We start from the raw sequence: 18,348 nt of genomic DNA on the forward strand, positions 1-18,348 counted from the left end.
GTTTGGTTGATGAGCTAAGATTTTCGCACCTTGGTAGGTTGTTCTCCTTGTTGCTAGATGCATAAAATTCACATACAAACGTATACAAGTGGGTCTTGAATTCTCTTGCATCTAGACCATCAACTCGGAGAACTTCTTCCAGTGATCTTTTCTTTGGAGCAAAGGTCTCTTTTTTCAAGTTGCTATCTTTCTGTGGTGATAACTTGTGGGATATGTGACAATATAACCTAAAGTTCATCTACACCCATGAGAGCCATGCTTGGAGTTTTTCTTAGCAACTAGTGTCTCTTTGGTTTTTTGCTTCCGCTTTGTTTTGAGGTGCATTGAGTAACCAGAATAGGAGAATGCCATCAAAGAAATTTTTGAGGTGCCTATTCAACCCCATGTAGTAACCATTCTAGGTCCGACAATTGGTACCAGACTAGGTTTTTGCTTTCGCATTCTCATTGGAATGTGCGAATGGAGGTTTATCTCCTAAGCCAAGGAAGTGCAATGTGGGAGGTTGTAGACTCCAGCTATGAGATACCTACTGCTCGTACTTCTTAGGTCTAAATTGAATAATATGAAGCCAAGAACAAGGCTATAAATATATTGTTCACTAGCCTGAGTCAAAATTAGTTTCACAGGGTTTAGCACCTCCCCACTACCCGAGAGATTTGGACCACTCTTAGTGTGTTTCATAAGGGCACTAATCAAATCAAGTTTTAGCGCCAAAGCACGTACAATGAAGAATATGAGATGTTCGTGCAAGGCCCTAGAGAGTCTTTGGATGTAATGTTTGCTTGATTTGATAGGATTGTTAGCAATCTTAGATCATATGGAATTTTGCCTTACTCTGACCATGAGAGGACGATCAAGCTTCTCTATGCTCTTGACCATAGCATATGGGAAGTGAAGATCTCAAGCATTGAAGAGTCAACTAGTTAGGATATGTTGATATTTGATGGCTAGAATAGTCTTTGGAAACCTCCTATCTCAGAACATGGCGTTGGTTTCAGGACCTAGTGGTAGTAGTCCTACTAGAGTTGGTTTTTCTTGTGCTAACCCTTAACTTAGCAAGTTTTCTTTGTCTTCTTTGCCACATTAGATGATGAAGATTTAACTTTGATTGTGAAGAAGTTCACCCGCTTCTATAACAACAGAAGAGCCAGGAGGAGAGGCAGTTCTCATGCCTGTTTTGAGTGTGGTGATGCCACTCACTTCTAGGCAGACTTTCCAAGGCTCAAGGAGGATCGCGGCCACAACTAGTACAAGCACAAGAAGAACAAGATGCCCTTCTTCGAGAACCACAACAAGATGGTCAACAAAGCGGCCAAGGTGGCATATCAAGCTTTTGTGGCAGTGCTCAGCGATGTTGAAGCCTCCTCATGTGAGGAGGAAAGCTCAGAGGAGAAGGAGCCACCCGTGAATAGCAAGAGGAAGAATAAGAACTTCACCGGTCTTTGCTTCATGGAGGACGATAACAATAGTGACCTCAAGCTCGATTCTTTTCAGGTAGCACCTTTCTATGACCAACTTTCTATTCGGATTGATACCTTGAATGACGCTCTTGGTAGTCAGGATAGATTGCTTAAGAGAGTAGTTAGAGAAGTAAAGGAACCCAATTCTTGGCTAGAATGTTCATCTTCTGGGCTTGAGTTGCTTAGGCCTAGGGCCAGAGATGACGGGTGTGATAGTTTCCTTGTCGTCATGAGTGAGCTTGCCGAGCTTTAGACTTTACATGTTCAAGTCGCCAATCAGCTTGAGACGGTCGAGAAGAAGCTCTTTGAGGAGGAGTCTAGACCTACTCTCTTAGGTTCTTCCAAGAATTGCCATTTTCTCTCAAAGGATGTTGATGTGAAAGCCAAGCGCATAAAGGAGCTAGAGTTTAGATTGGAGAGTGCTGAGTGTTCTAAGAATATATAGCCAAACTATTCCACCTGCATCATTCTTAAGGACAAGTTCGGTTGGGTTAGAGGGTAAGTGGAAAAGCTCATGGCCAAGAATGAGTATCTCCTTTCTCATGTTGAGAAACGCTTAGAAGGCAAGGGCAAGATGAACTTGATTTTGGCCAAGACCAAAATGTGTGCAGGTAAGATGGGTTTAGCTTTGGGGTTGGGTTTTGAGAGGGTGGCTTACAACAAGGATGGTAAGACTGTTTTCATCACACCTAGTATCCTTGTCACCGAGAAATCCAAGATCAATACCCCACCACAACAACAAAGAACAAACTCACTATGAGAGACACTAGAGTGACCAACAGTCTAGCTTTTGAGAGATACTACCACTGCACCTACTGTAGAGAGAGGGTCACTTAGTTGGGTTTTGCTTTCGCCATAGGAGGGATGAGCGGCGTAAGTGGGAGTGGAGTACTCGGAACATGTACTGCCCCTCTTTTGGTATACATGTGACTTTTTCTCGCTCTTACTCATGAGGTTTCGATGCTACTCTATTTCCTCCTAGAGGTGGTGCCTAGCGCGACTCTTACCATGATTCATATGGTTTTGGTTCATGTGTAAGAGGCTTTGAGTTGCAACATTTTGGCGAGTCATGTTTTCCCTATCGTGGCACTCACCCTCAGTGCACTAATGTTGATTTGCATGTACCTACTTTTACTACTTTCGGGCAGGTGACCCAGTACTAAATTCCCTAGAGGTTTTTGTCCAACTATTATTCTTCTCATATGTAGGTAGCAGGCGGAGACCTGGAGAACAAGTGGCTTATCAACTTCGATTGTTCGCGCCATATGACCGGAGATGCATCATGGTTCTCCATCCTCACCCCGATGAAGCGACATGAGTAGATCACATTTGGGGATGACAAAAAAGGTAGAGTGAATGTCAAAGGTATGGTTAGAGTGAATGAGAGTTTCACTTTCAAGGATGTGGCTTTGGTGGAGCTTCTAGGATATAACTTACTTTCTATATTTCAGTTGCTGGATGAGGACTTGAAAATGCGTTTCAAGTGTGATACTTCTCTAACTCTTGATTCCTCACGTGCTTTGATTTGCCAAATTTCTCGAGTAGGGAGAATCTTTGGAGTTAATTTTTATAAGTATTTTGGTTCTTCTCGATACTTAATTGCTCAACCCTCTTCTGAGCTTTGGATATGGTATAGGAGACTAGGGCACATGAGTTTTGATTTGCTTTCTCGTTTGAGTACTCTAGACTTGATCCGAGGATAACCCAAGCTCAAGTTTGAGAAGAACCTTATTTGTGCTCCTTGTAGGCATGGCAAGCTGGTTGCCGCTTCTTACCCACCAATTAATCTAATGATGACTGAACGACTGGGAGAACTTCTCCATATGAACATTGTTGGGCTTTCCTGGTTTCGTTTAGCGGGTGGGAAGTGGTATGTACTTGTCATTATTGATGACTTTTCTCACTATTCTCTGGTGTTCTTTCTTGTGAGCAAGGATGCAGTGTTCTCACATTTTTGGAGCTTAACTTTGAGATTGTTCAAGGAACTCCCCGGTGCATTGAAAGCAATTTACAGTAATAATGGCACTAAGTTCAAGAACTATCTCTTTGATGTTTTTGTCTTGAACCTGGCATTGAGCATCAATTTTCTGACCCATGTATTCCTCAGCAGAATGACATGGCTGAAAGAAAGAATCGCACTTTGGTGGAGAAGGCTAGGACAATGCTTGATGAGCATAGGACTCCTAGAATGCTTTGGGTTGAAGCTATTAGCACCACTTGCTATATCTCCAATTGGATTTTGTTGCGCTTGATCTTGAATTTGACTTCTTATGAGTTGCACTTTGGGAGGAAATTGAAGGTTTCTCACTTGAGAATTTTTGGCTGCTGATGCTTCATCCTAAAGCATGGCAATCTTGACAAGTTTGAGTCACGCTCTTCCGATGGCATTTTCTTGGGGTATTCACGTCATTATCATTCTTACAGGGTCTATAATCTTGGCACTAACACTATCATGGAATACTATGATGTGAGTTTTGATGAATCAACACTATCATGGAATACTATGATCTGAGTTACAACTTGAAAGTTGTGACGGTCTGAATGTTGAACTGAGATCTTCATATGGGATTTGGGGTTGATCTAGTTCCGTGCGGGGTGCTTCGTGGGACATCTTTTGACCCAGCGCTTAGGTTCTCCAGAGTGTACACACAACTTCTTATCGTTAGGTACAAGGATCCTTAGGGGACATCCATTACCATAGCGTCTTTCTTCTTTACAGCAAAAACACACCTTCTTTGTAGGGGTACTCTGCAAATTTTCTCTCGACCTATGAAACTTCCTGGTTGATAGAACGAAGTGCTTGTTTAGGAGTGGAACGTAACCAAGAATTGTTGTTTGCTTGATGGTCTTCAAAGGCTTTCTTCCTCTTCTTGTTGTTGCCTTGCTTTCCACGCTCGTCTTCTACACCTAGAGCTTCGACGATCTGTAGTAGTCTTTCTATATTCTGAGTCATGCCTTAAAGGACATGAGTCTGCGTCTCCAAAAATTATTCCTTGTTGAATTGAGGTGACATCTACTGGATGTTGTTGTTGTTGGTACCCTTACCAAGCTGATCTTCTTTGTGTAGATCTCATCGATACGATTTTGTTTTGCTATCTGACGTCATATTTGGTCCCTCGGTGAGGCCATGGTGAACCTAGTAAGTTTAGACTATTGGTTGTGAGATAAAAAAAAAAAGAGGAGATAAGGTCGGGTGGGATCGTCACCACCCGATCCCACCCGCACTCGCCTGACTGCCCTCGACACCACACCCATGTAACACTAGCGCCACCTCGTCGTGCCCTCATGTCATCGCCTATGGAGGCCGTACGCTAAGGAATGAGCATGGGGACAAGGCCGGGGGGCTGACTGAACGAAGGGCTGGTCGGCCAAAGGAAAGGAAGGAATAAAGAAAAAAGAAAGGAATGAAAGGAGGAGGAGGAGGAGGAGGAAGAAGAAGAAGAAGAAGAAGAAGAAGAAGAAGAAGAAGAAGAAGAAGAAGAAGAAGAAGAAGAAGAAGAAGAAGAAGGAAAGAGGAGGGGTTTTGATTAGTGTTTTGATGATTCGTTTAGCGTGCTTCAATTAATTGGAATTGAGGTTTAATATGTGTCGAATTCGACCATATGGTTAAGATTAAAGTTGTAGGCAACGTCGATAGCTCTTTTTTGGCATTGGTCTTTTTCTTTTTTGTTAAGTGGTTTGGAGTAATTGTTAAATCGGCATTGTTTCCTGACAAGAGTTAGTCAGCACATCATTGCTTTGTCCTTTAGTCTTTGACCCTATTAGTGGAAATTCTCGCTCGATGTCTTGCAAGCTTAGTGATACATGTCTTTCCATAGACCTCAGTTGTTGTGTTTGCAGGGTTGTTGGGTGTAGGAGCATGTCTCCTTTTGTTTTTTATTGTTGCGGTGCACTTGTTCAAGTGGTTCCGCGTCGGGACGCATCTAGTTCCTGCCTTCATCGTCGGTGAAGGCAAGTGAATATAGCGGATGACTACGCTTTAACTTGTTATTTGGTTACCTCCATGTTTTAATTTCCTCACTTACTAATAACTTATTAAATTAAATGTGAGCATGTGACTTACTTTCTGTCTTCTGAAGAATTAATATTTCCCTGGATTATGAGGTAAAGGAAGTGTGATATATCTTCTCTCTTGCAGTTGTTTTTATTCCCCGAATGCAAAGCATGACATATATATCTATGTTGAAATTATCTCCTTTGATTTTGCATGATGTCTAAATATTTACTTCCTGAAGTTTGCTTGAATTGTTGAAGTAAGAAATGAAGTAAGCGAGATTTGTCGCTTTGAAGTTGTTCATTTATTAGAATGTGCAATGTTTGGAAGCTATGTTATTACCTATGCATGAAGCATGCCATACATATGCATCTCACGTATTGAAAGTTATGTCACCGTCTTATGGCTGCAACCATATCGGTACAACACCATATGTTACCTGAGAAGTGGTACGGTGCACACCCTTACATTACACGCGGAGGGATAAGGGTGATGAAGAGCATGGCACATGTATACATATGCATTCATATGTATGTCTTTACTTTAATCGCTTTGATCTTGTTTTTATGTTTCAAGGAAGTCTTTGATACTAGTTTTGGTTGATACTGCTATGGTGAAACATAGCTAGCGGATGATAACATGTGGTCGTTGTTGTATTGTCAAGATTAATCATGTTTTTTTGGATATTGTTAACCTGTTTAGCTTATTATCTTTGTTAAATATGAATGTTTAATCAACTGTATCTAAATAGCTTGTTAAAGCAATTTACTTGTTGATATTTCCGAATCTCACCCTTGCTATCTTTCCAGGTGCGCCTCGATGTGATGGTGAATATGTGGGATGGGTAGCAGCACGTCTTGCACAGACACCTCTACTTTTGGTTTAGTTCTGTTATGTTGTCATCTTGGACTTTTAGTTGTCTATTGTATGTTTGTTTGGTTGTGGCTTGAATGTAGGATCAAGGAATGTTCCTTGTTTTCTAGGATATTAACAACTATTACTGTGCTGATATATTTATCTCTCGTTATGTGTTGTTTGGTCAGTTATACCTCTAGTTACTGTGGATGTGCTTCCTAAATTTTCTTGTTCGGCAAACCCATAGGTTAGTTCAGTTGTGCTCCGGGCTTGTGGTTGTCCTAGGGTGTTACAATAATACGGCTCACAAGGGCTTATTTGCATAAAGGTAGAATTTAATAAAAAAACAGTTATTAAACATGAAAGTAAATGACTGAATTTAAAAATCAAGAATTAAAATTCTTGACATAAACCCCCTCAATCAAAGTTGACCACCTCAAACATGGTTCCCACAACCATGAATAAAGTACTAAACAAAGTTATCAAAAACCAGCATATTCTAATATGTGTGCATTCCTCACCGTTCATGACTGTGAGCATGGCTGATTAATAGTTGTACACTCTGTAGATGTTGTACACTTTACCCACAAGACGTGTCATCCCGTTTTGCCGAGTGTCCATTGGCTGACGGAAACCTTTTACACACTTCCAAGGTATGCGATAGGTATCCACTGCAAAGCCTTTACAAAGTTTCTCCCAAGAAATGTCTAACCGCTATGTTTCCACTGCTGCGTGACACAATAACATCAATAACAGAAGCCCCCTCGTGTGCCATACAATAACAGGGAAATTCCATCCATTTGTTCCACCCTTTGGTCTACACTATGTTGGGAGAAAACTAATTAGTTAGCCAGGTTCATCCCATACTAGGCTTGTGGTTATACTGCAAAGATCGGTCTAATCGTACCCTGAACTGATCCTTAATGTGGTTTGGGCAAGACCACCATCGTCCAACACTGGGAAATCACCATTTATCCATGAGAAACCAAGTTGAAATGTGACATAGTTTATATATGATGAGTGATTGACAACATTGTTATTTTTGTTTGTTGATTTGTAGATTGCACGAGCATGTATATGTGTTACAATTATGATCATGACTAGCCAAAATTACAGAGAGAAATGAAGTTGGCGTATTTGTCTTTATGTCTAGGAAAATTGGATACGCCAAATGGTCTGGCACTGGGCAATTTGTACATGCTGGATGATCCGGCGCTCAGGAAGACTTCATGCTGGAGCACTTCAGCTCAAAAGTAAAAGTTGAAGTACACGCTAGATGATCTGACGATGAAATGTCGAGAACGTCGGACTATTTATTGCAGGGAGATTGCAAAATGTGTTATGGCAAGAATATACAAGTCAGATGGTCCAGCGATGGGAAAATGTATACGCCGGAGTATTTCATTCTAGAGGCAAAGATTGAAGTGTACACTGAATTTTTTGGCGATGGAGTGAAGTGAACACCGGAGCTTTTCTTGCAGAAAGGTTGCAAGCTTGCTCTAGTGGACTTGTACGCTCAGGATGGTCCAGCATTCAAAGGGATGACTGTCGGATGCTCCGCCAGAGCATCTCTTGTAGAGATGTTGCAAGATGGCTGGTCTAGAGAAGAAGTACATGCCGGATGGTCCGGCGCTCAGAAGCTGTGAATACCAAATCATCTGTCGTTCACGATTTTTTTAGATGTGCTTTAACTGAGGATTTTGATTATAGACTAATCTACAATGGAGTTGGACATATGTGTATGCTTGTCTCATATTGTGCAGGTGATAGATGCAACTTGACGGCTGATGGCGGGATGATCGCGGTCAAGTGGGCTGCTTGGTGCCGGACTATCAAGGGGGCTAGGCGAAGTTAAGGGTGATCATAACTGTGCATATGGAGGTCAAGCAAATCTTGGAAGGAAGGATGAAGATGGCGTGTTGACGAAGTCAAGCGAAGGGGAAGCTGGTGTAAATGACAAGGTGGCCTGAGGGATCGGGAGCAGGAGAGACTTGTCAGCGGTCAAGATCACAAGACAGAGTATATGCATCGACATCGAGATACTTGCTTGAGGTGAAAACAAGTGGCAGCATGTCATGCTTTGAGAAGTGTGTGAGACGGTTTTATGGTTTGGCCTCAAAACCATGAAAGGATGAAGGGCACATGGCACTATCGCGAAGCTTGTGTCGAGGCAAAGCTAAGTTACCACGGCTATTCGATGGATGGAGCCAAAAATAGACCAAAATGCCTTGGTGGTAGGTAGGAGGCTATTGGAAGAGATATGTATTTTGGGAACAAGGAAACTTAAGGGCTAAGCTACCTCTCTAGGCCTACAAATAAAGGGGTAGGTCTGTGTGGGAGGCTTGAGCCAGCCACTTGAGTTTGTATGCTAGGGTTTTAGAAGAAATGAGAGGGGAGCTTAGCCATTATAATAGGTGAGATTTTTTGTGAAAAAATTACCTTGTAATCTTCCAAAAAGAAAGCTGACATTTGCAAGAAATGAAGTGCATATTTTCTCCAATTCTTGTGTTCATCTCCTTCTAGTTTTCTTCTATTTGCTTCCTTGCTTTGTTGCAAGTTTTTTCTTTTTGATTGTGATTTTTATTTTGGTTGATGAGCTGAGATTTTTTCCATCTTGGAAAGTTGTTTTTCTTATTGCTAGAGGCATAAAATTCACGTATAAATATATACAAGTGCGTCTTAAATTCTCTTACCTCTAGATCATCAACTCGGAGAACTGCTTCTTCTGATCATCTTTTCATTGGAGCAAAGATTTCTTTCTTCAAGTTGCTCTCTTTTTGTGGTGATGACTTGTAGGATATGTGCCAATTGAACCTAGAGTTCATTTACACCCGTGAGAGCCATGCTTGGAGTTTTTTGTAGCAACTAGTGTCTCTCCAGTTTTTGCTTCTGCTTTGTTTTGAGGTGCATTGGATAACCAGAATAGGAGAAAGTCATCAAAGAAATTTGTGAGGTGCCTATTCACCCCCCTCTAGTCGTCATTCTCGGTCCTATAATTCGACAAAGCTCACATTTGCCTGGAACACAGCACAGGCTATCCATCATGGCAATTTACCTAGGCCCTAAGTTCCATGGTGCTAAAAACTTATCACAATTTCATCTCGTTGCATAGAACCATTATGAAAATTATTATACCAAGTGTATTCCCAACCATTGCTAAACAAGTCTACCCTTGATCCCACCAAAACCGAGGCAACAAGGTAGATATGAGATAAATTAAGGTAAGCCTATCTTGGGTTTCCCACCGAGAACTAATAGCATGGAACTTTGCAAAACAGAAACATTTAGAAAACATAGGATCAAACTGCATCAAGGACAACTTGCCTTCACTATGTTGCTCAATGGGATCCTCAAACTCATGGTCCTAGAAACCTACAAACTCCACCTCATAGATGTTGGCATCTAATCATAAAATAAAACAAGGAAATAAACACCAAGAAACAAGAAAGAGCCAAAATCACACACAATAGCTCGATTTATTATTTTTATGATTTTTAGTGAATTATTGGAGAAGGAAACAATTATATCAGAGTTCAACGGTGAAGATATGGCTTTGAAAGGGTGAAAGAAGGGTGTAGGAATTTTCTAGAGGTTTCTGCAATTGGGAAATTTTCCAACAATTATTAGGAAATAAAAAAGATTTATAGGAATTAAAGAAACACTAAAAGAACTAAAATAGATGATTCCAAATTATTTTACTAAGAAAAACTCATTTTCTAATTTATCATAATTATTTATAAATTTTCTAGAATTAAAAAATTAAAGAAAACCAATTTTAACATTAAAAATAGAATTATTCATTCCTTCTATTGACGTCAGATTTATTCAAACATTATTCAATGTTAAAAAATTATTTTATCCTCAAAAGGAATTAATTTTTTATCAAATTTATTATACTAGAAAAAATTAGAAACATTTATCTAATTTATTAAATATTTTACCAAAAATTTATTATTAATAAAACATTTTTTGGATTTTCAAATTAACTCAATTATTTTATGTGGAAAAAGGCTATTATGACATCAACGGAGCGAATGAAACGAAAGCAGAAAAGAAAACCTGATGTGGCTGCCAACTAGGCTAGGGGATTACTGACGAGGCTGCCACATAAAAATCAGCACTACTCATCTAATTGTTAACCAAGATATGGACTTCACCAATCTCAAGAAAGAAGTTATGAATTGTGACATGCGGAGTACCAGAAACAAGGAGGGTGAGATCATGAAAATGACTAAGGAATTCTGCCATGTTCTTTGCATTCTCCCAATCACTTTCATCTGGATGCCAAAAGCCTTTGTTCTCTTCATCCAAATCAATTACATAGTATGGATATTCATCCAAATACCTTGCAAACACCTTATCATAAGTGATGGCAGCTTTCAACATAAGATATGTTGAGTTCCACCTAGTGCATATGTCTAGGTTCAAGAATGCCTTGCTGTCCATCTTCTCTTTCTCAGCGAACTCCTTGAATTTGACCAACCAAGATGCTACATTCTTGATGTATCTAATAGCACCATGGACACGCTTCACCGAAGTGTCCACTTCTTTAAGGCCATCTTGAACAACCAGATTGACAATGTGTGCAGCACATGTCATATGAAGAAACTTGCCTCCAAGTATGATAGTCTTTGCATTATTCAATTGCTTCTTTAGGTAAGTTAAACCAGTATCATTAGAGCTAGAATTATCAACTGTGACTATCATAACCTTATCTAACCCCCATGCCACCAAGCATCTATGCAAGTTCTTCCCAATGTCATCTCCCTTATGGCCCTTTACCTAGAAGAAGGTAATGACCTTCTTATGAAGCTACCAATCATTGTCAATAAAATGTACCGTCACTGTCATGTAGCCATCTTTTGTTGAGAAGTCCACCAATCAGTGGTTAGGCAAACTCTTTCACAATTCTCTTTGAAAAATTGCTTCAGCTTTGCTTTTTCTTGAAAAGAAGAGCTAACAATGTCCCTTGTGCATGTCCTTCGAGATGGTGAATTGAAACGTGTGCAAACTACAAACATGAACTTTTTAAATCCTGCCTTCTCGCCAAATACAAAAGGTAGTTAATCTTCTATGACCATTTCAGCAAAAGCCTGCCTAAGCGCCTTAGGATCAAACTTTCATGAGCTAAAACCTTGTCCATGAGTTGCTTGCAAAGTACCTTGCTTTGGATCCTTGTTGAACTTATGGGGGTTACGCTTGCAAGTATTAAAGTGCTTGTGCATTGAGGATGCACCATTGATGGTTGTATCACTAGCTATTTGGCGCTGGCAATACTTGTACTTTCCCTTCTTCACTACACCATTGTCATCCTTTATCTTGATGAAATGTTCCCACATTTCTGATCATGAAGCCATAGGTTTCCTTGCATTCTTCTCATTGCCACCTTCACCCTCCGTCTCTTCTCCTTCAGTAATTTGAACCACCTCAATCTCACTGTTCTTTTCTACACCATCCTCAGTCCCACCATCTCCCACTCCAATACCAATATCAGGTTTAGAGGATATCTACAAATAAAATGAGCAAGAACATCAATTTTATAATTGTGCAAAACTCAATGAAAAGAAAAGAAAAGGCTTAGTCTAGCCTTCTCTAACTTATTTACAAAATTGACAACAAAAATAGGGAGGAAATACAATGTTTTGCTATACTGCTAGAACTCTAGAAGAGGAGGTGATGGAAATAAGGCATACATTGCAAGATTCGAGGGAAGCCGTCGTTGTCGGGTCGGGCGGAGGGGAGCGCCTCGTCGGGCGGACAGGATGCAGCATGTCGTTGGGTGGACAGGAGCATGTTGTCGGGTGGAGGTGGGCAAGCGGTGCTTAGGGTTCCAGTGCGACCGTGTCGGCGTGCGGCTGCGCATGTGCGAGGTGCCGAGCTGGAGTCTAGTGGTGGACTGCAAGACTGGTGGACTATGGTGGGTGTGGACTTGTCGGGCGGATGGGAGGCAGCGCATAGTCGGGCATACAGGAGCGCGTCACCGGGCAAAGCTACCGAGGTGGGCAGGCAGCGCCTAGTGTTCTAGTGCGGGCGTTGCGGCGTGCTACTGTGCGGGTGTGGCCACCATCCAAGCAAGTGCGAGGTCCCGGGATGGAGTCTGTGGTGGACTGCAGCCTACAGGACTGGTGGTGGGGACGGTGGGTGTGGTCATGTGGGCATGTGGGGGGCAGTAGGCCAACCGTGCAACTGTGCAAGTGGAACTGGTATTTCGGTCTTTCGGGTACTTCGAATACTTCGAGTACCCAAGGAACCTGATGGAAGCAACATAAAAAATTTCATTCATCTGGTCCCTATACCTGAAATACTACCCGAAATTTCGGTCATCAGGTATTTCAGTCTCAGTCTCGGATATTCTAGGTTCAATTTTCAATCTCAGTTTTTTTGCCCAGGCCTACTGTATGGTTGCATGGTAGACTTATGCGGACATTGACATGGATTATGTGCTGCTAACTGGGTCGAGGCGTAGGGGTACATGGAGATCTAATCCTAGCCATTGCTGTGAGATTAGACAGTGGAGAGCTTACCTTCTCTTTCTCCGGTGGTGTGAGGCGGTGACATGGTTCGAGTGCGGCGGCGCAGATACTAGAGAGGAGTGGGATGGCATCATGGTGACTGGGGAGCTCTGGTGAGCTGTGGAACTCGGCGAGGGGGTGATTATGATCCCATTTTGGTGATGTGTGATCGTCGGGAAAGGTGACGGCAAGCTTTGGGGCGTGTCAGCGACTATGCTCTGTTGGTTGGGGGTTGACGGGATAGCCATGAGGAGCCCTTTTGCGAGCTTTCGGTGCCTAGAGGTCTTTGGTTACATCAGAGTAGCTCCAAAGGCTGCAAAGGTGCGGCGGCAGCGTGTAACTCTGGCGGCGGCACGAGCGCAGCTGGGGAGCTCTCGAGTAGCAATTTGCGCAAGGGTGTGGCTGCGAGGGAATGCGTGGTGCCTGGAAGGGATCTGGGCGCCTTTTATAGGTCTGGGAAGGGGGAGTCCGGGCGAGTTTGAGTTGAGCTGTGTGCACGGTGGCTTCCATTGATTAAGCTCGGAATTCGTGTGCGATTGATGGTGTAGATGACTTCTTTCCCTCCTATTGCTTGCACCTTCCATGTATATGGCTGCACGGGGCACCTTTACTTTCTTTGGTCACTGAAATCGCAGGATTTGTCTAACGCAGTGCGGAGAGAGGAGAAAGGAAGGGGGGCATGATGTAGGAGAAACGCCTGATGTGTGGGTCCACGAGCGGAGAGAGCATGGGCACGACGCAGAGAGGAGGTAGGGGGTGGGCTAGCACGGCGGTTCAAAATGGGAGCATAGAGCGCGGGTGGAGGAGGTGGGCTAGCAGCTCGGTTGGACTGGACCGAAGGGAGGCCAGAAGAGAGAGCCCAGAGAGAGGGAGGGGAGGGGGGAGGGGGAGTGGGCCGGATTGACTGGGAGAGAGATAGGCTTTATCTTTTTCCTTTGTACTTTACTTTTCTCTTTTTCTATGCATTTCCTAATCTATTTTCCTGCATTTTATTTGTTCCATTACTTGGCTTATGAAAAAGGGCATTATAGCATTTTATTTATCATTTTTCTTGAGAAATCTTATATTGCAAAATTTGGGTTGTTACACACAGCTTCAATTTTTGTTGTAATGAACTATTTACTTCTCTCATATTCAATTGGTTGTGCTATAGATTGAATTTTTCCTTGTGCTGAACATGTGTATTAACCAATTATGCTTATTATGGTACCTTTTGGAATGGCATGATGAAAGTAAATTTCACACATTCTACCTATTCTTTGGATAATCATGTTAAAAAAGGAACTGACTAGGAAATAAATCATTGCATCCATGGGTTACTCGTGTGTTACACATCATATGCATTTAATCTTATTTGTTTATGAGTTGTGATTCTGGATTTTCTTTAAAAAATGTTGTTACTTTGGTAGAATAGTGTAGAAAGTTCCACCAAAAGTTACCTAAATTGTTTGGAAATTCTGTGGCCATATTTCACTTTTACAGATCCATTAATAACTTAGTATTCTCTTCGTTCAGAAATAGTAGACATATTTCTTTTTGAAAAAGTCAAACTTTATGTACTTTGACTAACATTTAATCAAAACTATAAGAATATCTAATATATAAAAATTATACAACTAGATTCATAATTCAAAATAATTTCCCACTATATATATTTTGTAGCTATGCATAATATATTTTGTGAGGAAGTCTTAGTCAAAATCCAACTTCAAAGATCGAACCCCAAATAAATATGCATACTTTTTATGAATGGAAGGAGTATATCATTATGGCTTTTAACTCATCATATTTACTGGGGTCTCACCTTTCTGGCCTTGTTTGTCATTGCTATACCATCGTCATCGTGTGCTTAAGGGAAATTATTAGTAAGACATGCTTAAGAACTCAGTGATAGATTATAACCACTATTTTAGTTTGTGTTATTATGATCACTGGTATCCCACAGATGATAAAGGCCAGTTCTATTCTTTTTTCTACCCTCAAGGAGCATATATTTGAATCAATTCAAGTATCTATTATAACATGAGCAAAGTTCAGAGATAATTTGAGATGACTAAGCCTTTTTTTTTTGAGTTTTTGCCCTGGCTGTTTAATTTTACCATGTCGCAAGTGATGTTTGCATATGTGCTGCATTATATCACTTAAATTTTGCATGTCAGTGTTCGTAGATTTGTTTGGTAGATTTGCGGTTATGCGTAATTAATTATTCAATGAATATGATTCCTCCCACCTTTATTTTAGTTCAGTAATTCTTACTCTTCACTAAGATAATGTGTTGAGCTGTTGGATCTTTTTTAACTGTTGCTAACTTGATTTTGTGATTTGTTTAGATATTATATCGTAACAAAATTAGTCCAACGTTGAACGTATAAAATTGTCATAATGTTCTAAATGTACACAGTATTTTCTTTACTTGATCTTTTGATAAGCTTTGCTTGGTAGTTTTATGGTATTTTGATTTGATAGATGGGAGAACATTAAAACCATGATACTATGCTATTTCAATAGACGCAAAGACAATAATCAGTTGATACTAGGTTACAGATATATGGATAATCATTGACTTCCTCTTGCAGTTTGGGTTTACTGTTGTAATGCAATAAGTGTTCTGTTGATAATTAAACGCACATTAGTACAATGCAAAGCACAATGAAACACTTTAGTAGTTGATACAAGATTACAGATATATGAATCATGATCTATTTGATTAATGGCTTGTTTCATATGAAAACTAACATAGATGTTGGGTGCAAAACTTTGAAAAACCGTTGCAACGTAGAAGCACCTTACTAGTTCTCTGGCGGCACATGCCATGTATTCCCTGGCTGGAGGATTGGAGAATCGAGGTGCGAACTACTTTATTCAAGATTGCACTATCCTTGTGTAATGTAGCGTTTTATGACAATATTTACAACTGTTTACACATAGAAACTCTACAGCTATTTACAAGGTCTAACAGCAGAACCCTTGCATAGAAGCATAACTATTTAAACTAGAACCCTTTGTAGATCTAATTAGTCACAGTAGATTATTTTCTGTTTCTGAATCCCTGAGGTAAAAAGTATTATACAGTAGGAAAAAGCATTACAGTGGGCTTCCATAATGTAATCAGCTCTACTAACTTCCAAATGGTCTGGTCCTGGGAATGACATCTATCTTTTGTCATCTTCCACTCGTGAGGCTGGATGTCATGCTACTGCTGCCAACGGTGGAAGGCAGTGATGTGTATTGGTCAAAACCTTCATTATGCATCAGGGCCAACATGCTATAACTTAAGTTTGTAGGCATCAACTCCGGGAGTGGTGTCTCACCGTTGAGGTATTGTATGACTTGCCGCATAGTGGGCCTTGCGTTGGAAAATGGATGTGCACACAGCAATCCTAGATTTAATGCCAGGCATACCTCATCTGCGCTATAGTTTCCTTGTAACCTACTGTCAAGTGTGTATGTGAGTGATCCTTTGTGCCAGTGCTCGACAACCCAATCAATTAACATCTGTGAACTAGCCTCTGCAAGTCTATTGATAGGCCTTTGTCCGCAGGTTACCTCAAGAATGAAAATACCAAACGCATACACATCTGTCAGAGGTGTTGCCTTACCAGTGCGCCCCAATTCTGGGGCTAGATATCCCATGGTACCAACTACATGTGTTGTTTGTGGGTCGGTGCCATGATCATACAATCTTGCAAGACCAAAGTCACCTAAACGTCCATTCATTTCACTATCAAGGAGCACATTGCTTGCTTTGATGTCTCGGTGGAGTACAACTTTCTCCCACCTCTCATGGAGGTAGAATAGGCCAGATGCAACACATTTGATGATTTGAAACCTTTGAGCCCAATCCAGAGTGGGCCTATCCTCTTCACAATGTAAATACTTATCAAGACTGCCATTTGACATGTAGTCATATACCAATAGGAGTTCACCTTTTCTTCTGCAATAACCGAGTAGCTGGACAAGGTTGCGATGTCGGAGGCGGCCAATACTGACAATCTCGGAGACAAACTCCTTTATTCCCTGCTTTGACTCATGAGACACCCTCTTTACAGCAACCTCTAATTTTGAGACAGGAAGTACACCTTTATACACCTTGCCAAATCCTCCTAGGCCAAGTAGATTCTTATTCTTAAATCCATCTGTAGCATGGAACAAATCCTTGTATGAAAAGCGGTGTGGCCCAAACTCGGCTTCCCAATCTTCACGTATCTCAGCGTACCTCTTTCGCCTCCGCACTAATAGAATTAAAGTTGTTCCGACAAGGAGGATGAATGCGGCTGTGGCTATTGGTAGGATGATCTCCAGCACCTTGGACCGAGGTTTTGGGCCAACCCGAGGTAGCTTCGGCAACTTGGTGATGTCGATCGATGGAGCAGGACGGTTTATGCCCAAGCTCCAGCCAAGCACACAATACAGTGAATTGATTGGACCAGTTGATGCCGAGAAGCCGATGTATGATGGATCTTCCAGCACCGTTGAGAGGTTGTAGGTAGCTGACAGTAGTGGTCTGGACGGTTTGGCTACCCTGAGGGGAGCCAATGTCACGTTGATCTGTGTGGCCTCGCCATTATAGTCCACCCACACTTGCATTGCTTTGCGGCTAACAAGGGACAAGGTTTTGAAGATACCATTCTTGTCATCGTAGAAGCCAGCTGATTCGGCTACAAACGAGGTGAGATTATTGATATCGATGCCGATGTGGTTGTCATCAATGTCATTGAACTCAGTATTTTGGCTACTATCAAGCTCGACTGCAAATATGTGGTTGCTTGCTTTGCCATCACTTGTTTTGTTGAGGAGACCCAAGTATTGTGAGGTCTGTGCACCGGAGAAATCTTTGGTTGGGGAGATCAGGAAAGTCATGCCATCGGTACACTTATCAGAGTAGACAGGGACCATGCCGAACACAAAGGTTATTGAGAAGGACTGCACCACCTCGTTGGGAGACTTGCGGAATCGCCATGGAGTTGGGTAGAACGCATGGCCTTTAAGGTGAACTGTGTGATTGGTCAGCTCAAGGACACCGTCTGGTGTAATCTTGGCTGTTCCGTCGAGGGTGAGGTTACTGCCAGAGAAGCCGGAGTAGGCGAACTGGTCCTCGCCGGTCGCCGTGGCGAAGGATACTAGGTTTAGGGCCAGGGAGAGGAGTAAGGGTAAAAGGAAGGATAGATGCACCATGCCAGGCATGTCTGCAACTGTAAGAACTCAACAAGATGTAGAAATGAAGTGATTTCGTAGACCGTGGGAGGTGCTTACTTTGTAGTCACTCTGCTCCGTGGTCTGTAATTTATTTGCAGCGAGAGCAGCTCTTAGCCACGAATGACTTCATTGATAAGTTAGTCGCATGTGTAGCTTTCCGTATATATTCTGCAGGCGTACACGCAGAATGCACCCGCGTCTGACAGAGTAGACTCTGACGCGTGCACCAGCCCCACCGACCGAGCATGTTCCCACCCACCTACCCCGCGGGCTACCAGATGATCGAGCGCCTTCTCACCTCATGAGCAACGATTGTAACTAGTTGTAACTA

The 18,348-nt window shown here is 41.8% G+C and overlaps 1 protein-coding gene across 1 annotated transcript; it reads right to left on the reverse strand.

Moving 5' to 3' along the window:
* Window positions 1-15,654: 15,654 nt before the first annotated feature.
* LOC133926741 (L-type lectin-domain containing receptor kinase SIT2-like) lies at window positions 15,655-18,094 on the reverse strand. Its single transcript, XM_062372800.1, has one exon. It carries the CDS (start codon window positions 18,003-18,005, stop codon window positions 15,984-15,986), a length of 2,022 nt encoding a protein of 673 aa, XP_062228784.1. The 5' UTR covers window positions 18,006-18,094; the 3' UTR covers window positions 15,655-15,983.
* Between the last annotated feature and the right edge of the window lie 254 nt (window positions 18,095-18,348).

Source organism: Phragmites australis, chromosome 8 (assembly GCF_958298935.1).
Source record: "Phragmites australis chromosome 8, lpPhrAust1.1, whole genome shotgun sequence".
Taxonomy (NCBI): Eukaryota; Viridiplantae; Streptophyta; class Magnoliopsida; order Poales; family Poaceae; genus Phragmites; species Phragmites australis.

Bases quoted from the DNA above. Each gene is read 5' to 3' on its own strand.
- LOC133926741 (XM_062372800.1), bottom strand. From the start codon at position 18,005: ATGCCTGGCATGGTGCATCTATCCTTCCTTTTACCCTTACTCCTCTCC.